Consider the following 9947-nt stretch of genomic DNA (forward strand, 5'->3'; position numbering starts at 1 on the left):
CCAAATGATAGGGCTATTAGGGAGAGAGATCTGACATGTTTGACTTTATGATAGTGAAGGAACAGTGATCTATTTCCAAATCAGGATGATGTATGCCTCCGAGAGGAAATCACAACTGGTAGTAGTCCCATGCACCTGACGCCCTTGTCCTTCCAGGTGCCAGGTTTGGAAAGTGTGGTATAATGGAGCCTTTGATGAGTGTTGAGTTGCTGTTTTCATCCTATACTTTTAAATTTAAGTCTACTGCAGTGATGTCTCCAATGTTGATCAGAAGGAAGGGTTGCATGCCCAATTAAAATGGAGCAGGTGAAGAAAGCTGCTGGGAAAAATATTGAAAATATACAGTAAGATTTGGAGTTTTTTGTTAATATTGCTGCATTTTGTTAAGAAGCTGCATTTGATGCTGTACCCATTCATACACAAATTTAACAAACTGTGATCACTTTCACTTAAAGCAAAAAGTGCTGGAGATCACAGTGGGTCAGCAGACATCCAGGGAGAGAGAGAGAGAGCCAGCGAATGTTTCGAGTCTTGGTGACTCTTCATCAGAGCTGACTTGAAGTGTGGAGGGGACAGCATTTATGTAATAGTTGGGGAGGGGGTGGACTGTCTTGAACTGGGGGCGAAAGGGTGATAGTTCAGATTTAAGTGATTGGAATGTGAGAATGGCTGAACAATTGTGTGTTTAATTGCCAGACCTGCAAGTTAAAAATCTCACAACACAAGGTTACAGTCCAACAGGTTTAACTGGAAGCACTAGCTTTCGGAGCGCTGCTCCTTCATCATTAACTTTGTACACCCCAGTCCAACACCAGCATCTCCAAATCACATCTGAAAGAACAGACAGTCCCACTGGGGTGGGGGGAGGGGAGAGAAGACATGGTGACTGAGAATGTATCAAGTAAAGCTAAAAGGGAAGGAATGGGAGTTGGTTCACAATTTGAAGGTCTTGACTTCCAGAAGGTTGTAAAGTGCCTAGTCTGAATGCTTGACTGAATTGGACTAACATTGTCATCTAGAATCAACAGACAAATGTTGGCAGGAATGATAGTGATACTTTATTGATTAACCTTGACTGTGCACAATCCCATGATTAGATGATGAGTAGGATTTTTTTTGGTAAAGCATTCAACAGCCAAGACTATTGAATACTTCTGCATTGGAAACATGTTAATGAATAATTGTCTGAAAACACTGGGGGCAGATCTGCCCTCAGGCCTATATAATTACCTTTGTTTAACTCCAACACATTAGTGCGACACTCCAGTTTCTTTCCCTCCAACCAAATTGGAAATTCTAGCATGTTAGCATCCCTACAGGCTCCTTTACAATAAGATCATTTTTCGTCCTACCCTTGAGGTCCCATAAGTCTAGAGAAAGGTCACGAGACCTGAAAAGTTAACTCTGATTTCTCTTCACAGGTGCTATCAGATCTGCTGAGTTTTTTTTCCAGCAACTTCTGTCTTTGTTTCTGATTTACAGCATTCACAGTTCTTTCACTTTTTATTCAAGAATAATCAATGTTGTTCTTTTGTTTAAGAAGAGCAGCAAGGATAATCCAGAAAGTTACAGGCTGAGTGGTAGGGAAATTTATTGGAAAAAATTCTTAGAGACCGGAGTTACTTGCATTTTGAATAAAGTGAAATTATCAGGAATGGTCAGCATGGATTTGTGCAGGATGGGTGGAAGTGTTGGGGGGGTGGGAAGGGGTCTTGTCCCAGAAATTTCATTGAGTTTTTCGAGGAGCTGATAAAGATGATTGATTAGGGTCAGCCAGTGGCTGTTATGTACATGGACTTGATTAAATTGCTTGACAATGTCCATCACAGTAGGTTAATCCAGAAGATTAAGACACATGGGATCCTCAGTGAGTTGGTAAATTGGATACAAAATTGGAAAAAGTGAGGACTGCAGATGCTGGAAATCAAAGTCAAAAAGTGTGGTGTTGGAAAGGTACAGCCGGTCAAGTAGCATCTGAGGAGCAGGAGAGTCAATGTTTGAAGCGTAAACTCTTCATTCCTGATGAAGAGGAATGAAGAGTTTATGATCGAAACATTGACTCTCTTGCTCCTTGGATGCTGCCTGACCGACTGTGCTTTTCCAACACCACACCTTTCAACACCAGACCTGACCCGTCAAACATTGTTATGGCGTGGGCTGCCTGCTTAAAAATCCAAAGATGTGCAAGTTAGGTGAAATGGCCATGCTAAATTATCCATAGTGTTCGGGGATGTGTAGGTTAGGTGCATTAGTCAGGGGAAAATGTAAAGTAATAGGGGAATGGGTCTGGCTGGGTTATTGTTCGGAGGGGCGGTGTGGACTTGCTGGGCTGAAGGGCCTGTTTCCACACTGTCGGGATTCTAAGAAACTTTGCTATTTGTTTTAGATACGTATATAGTGAATATTCCTAGAATGAATCAGCTGGATCAACTGTCAAGTTTTAAACAAACAGAAATTATTTATAAAATTACGGAATGAAACACAACTCTGATTTCCAGCATCTGCAAACCTCACTGTCTCCTAGTGCTTGTTTATAGTTCTATTATTCTCAGTGCCTCTAAGTTCATTGCTCGTCACACCATGGGCAACTGAATGCTCTTTTGAATAAGATGTGTGACAAAAGATCATTCACTTTTTACAATGGATAATGATGTAAAGGAAGTCATTTTACACAAATGTCTAATTTTTATTGCTTTGCCAACTTTTGTTTACTTTCGCAAAAGAAGTAGCTTTGTCCAGTATGAAATATCATGTTTCAGATCCTACCTGTCATGCTGCTTGAGATTCAATCATTTCCAAGTCATCTTCTGACATCAATAAATATGAACTCACCTTAAATGCTGCGACCTGTGTACCAACATTTAGCTCATGCAAATGACCTGAACCCATTTTAACCCCATCCACTGCTTTTCTAAACCACAAAATAATGGATTTGAATATCTTTTTACACTTCAAATTCCTCCATTTCCTCATCGCACCCTCCCTCAACAGCACCCCACACCTTCATTACCACCTCACCCTACCTCAACAGTGTCTAATACCCTCATTTTGTCCTCACACTCAACAGTATCACACTTATTCTCTTAATCAACAACACCTCACACCCTCATTCTTTCCTTAACTTTCATCAACAACAGCTACACCCCCACTCCGGCTTCAACAATATCTAACAGCCTTATTTGTGGCTTTTTGTTAACTCTGCCCTTCCAGTCATTATTCCATCACCCTCTGACACTGCTTCCCAGAATTCCTCATGCTGTAAACTCTCATCCTGCATCAAGATTATTCTGAAGACCCTTTTTCTTGATATTGTCTTCACTGTACCAGTGCATTTCTTGTTCTTTTCCTCTATCTTGTTTGGTGCCAACATTTCCCACCACACTCTGACTATTCCTGTAAGCATACCCTGTATCCCTTCTGATCAGAATCATTTTCTAATTTATGGCATGTTGGTGTGTTAGAGTTTGTATCAATCTAATTTGTGCAGTGTGAACTGGATTCATAATCTCACCACTTCTAATCTCTAGGAAGTGGCTTGATAGCACATGTATGAGTGGAAGAAAAAAATTGGTATACTTTTAATGCAATTATCAATTAAGTTACACTTTACAGTACATGAACATATTCTGTAATTCAATATAACATCAAGTAAGAAATGATGCTGAGAAAGATAGAATCCAGATAAACAGCTGGGTCGGTCTAACTTGAGAACAGAGTCAGTGGGGAATTTAGTGTGTTTGGGTGGAGAACAGGGTGGGTCTTGATGGGCACAGGGTGCAAATGGACAGAGAATAGGGTGGACGGGCAGCACAATGGGTTTGGATAGGGAGCGGGATGGTCCTTAATTTGTTACATTCTCAGCAGTAACTCTCATGAAGTCAAAGTATTGCTGGCAAATGTTGGACAAAGAGCTAGAAGCTGCACAAAGTTGTGCCAAATCTGATTAAAGTCACTCCAGAATGTAAAACTTGTCTGATTTGCAAATAACAGTCTACAGTCAATCCCCCCACTACCACCAAATATAGCATGTGGAATTTGGAATACAGTCACAGGTTCTGTTTGACTTTGTGATCTTGTCACAGTCACTTGGGGAAACAGACTGAGGGTTGTTAATGGGGGTAAAACATTAACACACTGACCCAAGCAATGCAGCCAGCATCAAAAGTTTTAAAAACACAGACATTAAAATGTTTAAAGCTTATTACCATAAAAACTGTTCAGAATAGTTTCTGCTAATTTGATTTGACTGGAAATGCAGTGAAAAAATAATTTCATTTACACTGCAGTTTGGGAAGAGGAATATTGGGAGGGGGGAGGGAAGAAATTTGTGATATTTCTAGCCCAGCAATCTTTTACACAGATATAAGCCATTGTGTTAGACATCTCCACAGCCTGATGACTTGCTCACTGTACTTCTATTGAAGAAAGCCCACATGTTAACTATACGTTTGTTGTGAATTCCAGATTTTGTTTGTCAGAATCAGGCTCCTGGTCGCTGACTGTATCCTTCCTGTCAGCTATTGCTTCCAGCTCCTCCTTGTCAATTGTGTTCTGTGGGTACAGAAATGACAATGACTAAAGGAACAACTAGAGTCAATACAACACAGTTTCTTCTACTTCTGTGTATGGTAATATCTCTACCCTGCAAATATATATAGCCAGTAGCATCCTCAGGTTCTTCCCTCAAATGATCAACCGTTACGTCAGCATAACTGATTTTTATCAACAAAGTTTTGGTGACCACTTAAAACATACCATGGAAATACTTATTTTAGTTCAGCATTCTTATGATGCGGTCATAATGTCCCTACATTTGGACCAGGATGTCTGGGTTCAAGTCTTACCTGTTCAAGAGATATGTTACAACATGGCTGAGACAGGTTGATTACAGATCCCAGATTTTTCATGCCAATACAAAGAGACCTGCGGCTACAGGTGTATGCTGTCGTTCCTTGAAAGTAGAGTTGCAGGTAGATAGTAGTGAAGAAGGCATGTGGCACGCAGGCCTTCATTAATCAGAACACTGAATATGGTAGTTGAGAGATCATGTTGCAGCTGCACAGGGCATTAATGATGCCACTTTTAGAATACTGCGTACAGTTCTAGTCATCCTGCTATCGGAACAATGTTGTGAAAGGGGAGCGGATGCAGAAAAGATTTACAAGAATATTGCCAGGACTGGAGGGTTTGAGTTATAGGGAGAGTTTGGGGCTTTTTCCCCTTGGAGCATCGGAGGCTGAGGATGACCTTATAAGGATTTATAAAATCATGTGAGACTTTGATAAGAGTGAACAGCCATGGTCTTTTCCTAGGGTGGGGAAGTCCAGAACCACGTGAGTATAGGTTTAAGGTAATGGGGGGTAAGATTTAAAAAGAATCTGAGGGATAACATTTTCATGCAGGGTGGTGTATGTATGGTACAAGCTGCCAGAGGAAGTGATGGAGGTTCATACAATTAAAACGTCTAAAGGGCATTTGGATGAGCACATGAATAAGAATGGTTTAGAGGGGGCAGAGGGATTTCCAATTCACACCAGTTCAGAATTCTGTGAGCAGTTGAAAACCATTCCCAGTGCTAGTTTTCCAAGTGATCCATTGGAGTTGAGATCTGCTGTCTCAGAGTGAGAGCTACTCAAAAATATTTAGAGAATAGTGACAAGATTGGAGAAGTTTGAACTTTTCTACCTAGAAATGACAGAGGATTCTTAGTAATTAGTGAAAAATTAACTATTATGTCTACTATAGCCAGAATACTGCTTCAAACTAAAATATTTCAATAGGATAATAAGAAATCAACTCAAATTGAGAATTATTTTTCTCGAGTGCAAAACGTGTAAAATGAACATTTGGGTGGAATTAGAGTCATAGAGCATAGCTGGCATAGCTGGGGAGATTTACTGAGGATATTAATCTTCAAGAATCTTTTTGAACACAGGAATGACTGGACAATTTTGCTTGAAAAGTCAATTGAACACACCAACAGCGGCAGTGTGCAGTTATTATTGTTGTCTGCTATGGGGAATGTTATAAAGTAGTTAGTAAATCACTCTATTCATTAGTCTGTTCACTGTTTGAAACATTATCTACAATCTACATTCCCAGTTCTTCAACTGAACGTCACTCCAGACTATGGAGTAAAGGCCTATTCCAGATCATAAGGGGCACAGTTACGTGAAACCAGTGACACTAAACACAAGAGAATTTGTAATTTGGTCCAAAACGTGCATCAATGCACAAACCACAGTTGAAACAGTATTGTCATTCTCATGTATAAATCCTCAAGACCATAAGATGTAGAAGGAGAAGTAAGTCACTCAGCCCACTGAGTCTGCTTTGCTGTTCTGAGATCATGGCTGATTTAATAATCCTCAAATCCACCTTCCCACTGTATTACCGTAACACTTGATTCCCTTACTGATTAAATATCTGACTGTTTTCAACCATGAGTATACATTTAATGACCCAGCCTCTACAGCTCTCTGTGGTAATGAAATCCATAGATTCTCTCAGGAGAAGAAATTCGTCCTCATCTGTCTTAAACAGGTGATGCCTTAATGTAAAATTATGCCCTCTGATCCCATACTCATTCACCAGGGGAAATACTCTCACCACATCTACACTGTCTAAATTCCTAAGATTCTTAGCATTTTCAATAAGGTTTCATTCTTTTACACTGTAATGAATATAAACCCAACCTACTCAACTTCTCCTTGTAAGAAAATTCTACCATATTTGTTATTAATGTTTTTCGTAATCTACTCTAATCTACACTAATGTGGGCATCTCTGGCTGGGTCAGCATTTATTGCCCATCTCTTGCCTTTGAGAAGGAGTGTTGACGAGCTGCCTTCTTTACCTACTGCAATGCATGTGCTGCAGGTGGACCCAGAGCAGACTTCCAGGATTATAACCCAGCAACAGTGAAAGAATGCCAATATATTTACAGTTCTGGATGGTGTGTTGCTTGACCTGAAACCTGCAGTTGGTGGCGTTCGCATGAATTGGCTGTCCTTGTCCTCTTAAATGGTAGTGGTTCTGGTCGAGAGTGTGGTGCTAGAAAAGCACAGCAGGTCAGGCAGCATTCTCGGATGCTGCCTGTGCTTTTCTAGCACCACACTCTCAACTCTGATCTCCTGCATTTGCAGTCCTCACTTTCTCCCAGTAATGGTCCTAGGTTTGGAAGATGCTATCTAACTGGCCTTAGTGAATTTCTGAAGTGCATCTTGTAGATGATATACATGATTGCTACTGAGCATCAGTGGTGGTTACTTTGTCCTTCATAGGGTTCAAGCTTCTTGAATGTTGCTTGAGTTGCAATTATCTCGGCCAGTGGGGATTAATCCATCACGTTTCTGACCTGTGCCTTGCAGATAATGGGCAGGCTTTGGAGAGTCAGGAGATGAGTTTTCGTTCCAGGATTCCTAGCATCTGACCTGCTCTCGTAACCAATGTAATTTTTTTTTAGATTAGATTAGATTACTTTACAGTGTGGAAACAGGCCCTTCGGCCCAACAAGTGCACACCGACCCGCCGAAGCGCAACACACCCAGACCCATTCCCCTACATTTACCCCTGCACCTAACATTATGGGCAATTTAGCACGGCCAATTCACCTGACCTGCACATTTTTGGACTGTGGGAGGAAACCGGAGTACCCGGAGGAAACCCACGCAGACACGGGGAGAATGTGCAAACTCCAGACAGTCAGTCGCCTGAGGCGGGAATTGAACCCGGGTCTCTGGCGCTGTGAGGCAGCAGTGCTAACCACTGTGCCACCGTGCCGCCCACCGTATGGCTAGTCTAGTTTCTGCTCAATCTATTGAACCTTCTCTGATCTGCCTCCAATCCCTTAGATGAGGGGACCAAAACTATTCACAGTATTCTAGTTGTGATCAAGTGCCTAGCACTATTTAGCAAGACCTCCATATTTTTATTTTCCATTCCCTTTGAAATATAGACTAACATTTCATTTGACTTCCCTATTACCTGCTGAACTTGGATGTGATTTTTGTGACTTATGTCACAAACTCCCAAATCTCTAGGCTGCAGCTTTCTATTACTTCCCAGCTTCCCACATTATATTCTATCTGCCAAGATTCTCCTGCACACAACAAGTCTGTATGCCATCATTTGCCTTCCCACCTATTTTTGTGTCCACCACAAACTTGGATTTCCTCATTCAAGTTATTAATATGTATTGCAAACAACTGCAGCCCTAGCACTGATCTCTGGGACACTCCACATGTTCCAGGTGCCTACCTAAAGTTGCCCCCTTTATCCTAACTCTCTTTCTTAGCTAGCCCATCCTTTATCTCTTCTAATCATTGTTGAGTACCTCTGAATGAACACTTCTGTTGACATAGATGTTGTAGCATAGCGAATCCTTGTAAGTCATCAGGAGCTTCTTGTCCACCACATTCTTCTTCCCTCCTGTGGGAATTAGTAGTGGATTCAGTGCACATCAATCACATGATAAGAACAACATCTCTGAAAACCTACTGAGATTGGAGAAATGTGAGTGATGTCAGGAGCAAACATCTGATCACAGTCACCATCACTAGTGGAGACCAAACAGGGCCTATGGCCATACTAATCTCAAAATGACTAATCTCGGATGCTAAGCAAACTCAGGTCTGGTTAGTACCTGGCTGGGAAACTGCCTGGGAACACCAGGTGCAGTAGGCTTTAGAAGGATCTTGTGGTGCTGTGGTAATGTCCCTACCTCAGAGACAGGAGGCCAGGGTTCAAGTCACACCTGCTCCAGAGGTGTGTGGTCACATTTTTGAAGGGTTTAATTAGAAAATATGTCGAGGCCAAAGGAGGGTTCTTGTGGTACAGTGGTAAATGTCCTTTTAGCATACAGCACCATCTTGACAACAAAACTTTCACAACGTTTGAAGTGTAAAGTCAGCCACAAGAATTGTGCTGTGATGGTCTCCCAGCCAATATAGAAAATGCATCGGCCAACACTTTGATTTTTTAATGAAATTACAGCTTCAGTTAAACTAAGTTTACATTTTCAAAAAGTCTCAGAAAATTCAGTCAATTTCAATTTATGAAGATTAAAATAACCCTGACACAAAAGCAAAATTCAGTAGATACTGAATATCTGTGATGTAAACAGAAAATAGTGGAAATCCTCCGCATCAGCTTACATCATCTATCTAGCAAGAAACAAAATTAACATTTCAGATCAAAAGCTTGTAGATTTGAAATTGACTTTTGCTCAATGTCAGTAACTAGCTTGTCCTCCACTGCATTGTTGGAGGAAACTCTAACTTGTGCTTTGTTTCGTCAGCAATACTTCGTGTCAATGTTGGAAACTGAAATGTGGACCACAAACTAATTTTTATGGGTATTCTGCTGCAAAGTGTGGTCTCACAATCACATTCCTGTGGGGATTAGCCGCAATGTGGTTCCTAACCTAATGCTCACTACAATCTATTGCAAAGTATAGTTCCCCAATCTCATTCCCCTGGCGAACTGGCACAAAGTATAGATCCACAAAGCTCATTCCCATAGAGATCAGCTACACAGTGCAGATCCCCAACCTTTTCCCTGAGGGGTCTGGTGCAAAATGTGGATTCCCAATCTTGTTCCCATGGGGATCTAGTGCAAAGTGTGGATCTACAGTCTCATTCCCAGAGGGATCAGCTGCAGCATAGGTTCCCAAAGTAATTCTCATAGAATCTGCCACAAAAATCTGGATTCCTAACCTAATTTCTGTTGGAATCTCCTGTGAAGTGTGGATGCTCAAAATTCATTCTCCTTCAGGATAGCAGCTCATATTTGGAAATGGCTGTGTAGCAGAACATCCTCTTGGCACCATCTTATTGGTTCTTGGAAATTGATGCTGAAAATGTGTTGCTGGAAAAGTGCAGCAGGTCAGGCAGGATCCAAGGAACAGGAGAATCGACGTTTCGGGCATAAGCCCTTCTTCAGGAATGA

The 9947-nt window shown here is 41.3% G+C and overlaps 1 protein-coding gene across 4 annotated transcripts in view; it reads right to left on the reverse strand.

Annotated features, from left to right (window-relative positions):
• Positions 1 to 3057: 3057 nt before the first annotated feature.
• Positions 3058 to 9947, reverse strand: part of LOC122563316 (sodium-coupled monocarboxylate transporter 1-like) — a 98409-nt gene continuing 91519 nt past the window's right edge. For 2 of the 4 annotated variants that reach the window (XM_043717036.1, XM_043717039.1), the window contains exons 14-15: positions 8335 to 8429; positions 3058 to 4551 (exon numbers count right to left, since the gene is read on the reverse strand). In XM_043717036.1, the coding sequence (XP_043572971.1) occupies positions 4441 to 4551; positions 8335 to 8429 (206 nt within the window). In that variant the 3' untranslated portion in view covers positions 3058 to 4440. The remainder of the gene's footprint in view (positions 4552 to 8334; positions 8430 to 9947) is intronic. The other 2 variants (XM_043717038.1, XM_043717037.1) reach the window with 2 other exon arrangements.

The sequence above is a fragment of the Chiloscyllium plagiosum genome, chromosome 26 (genome assembly GCF_004010195.1).
Source record: "Chiloscyllium plagiosum isolate BGI_BamShark_2017 chromosome 26, ASM401019v2, whole genome shotgun sequence".
NCBI classification, from domain to species: domain Eukaryota; kingdom Metazoa; phylum Chordata; class Chondrichthyes; order Orectolobiformes; family Hemiscylliidae; genus Chiloscyllium; species Chiloscyllium plagiosum.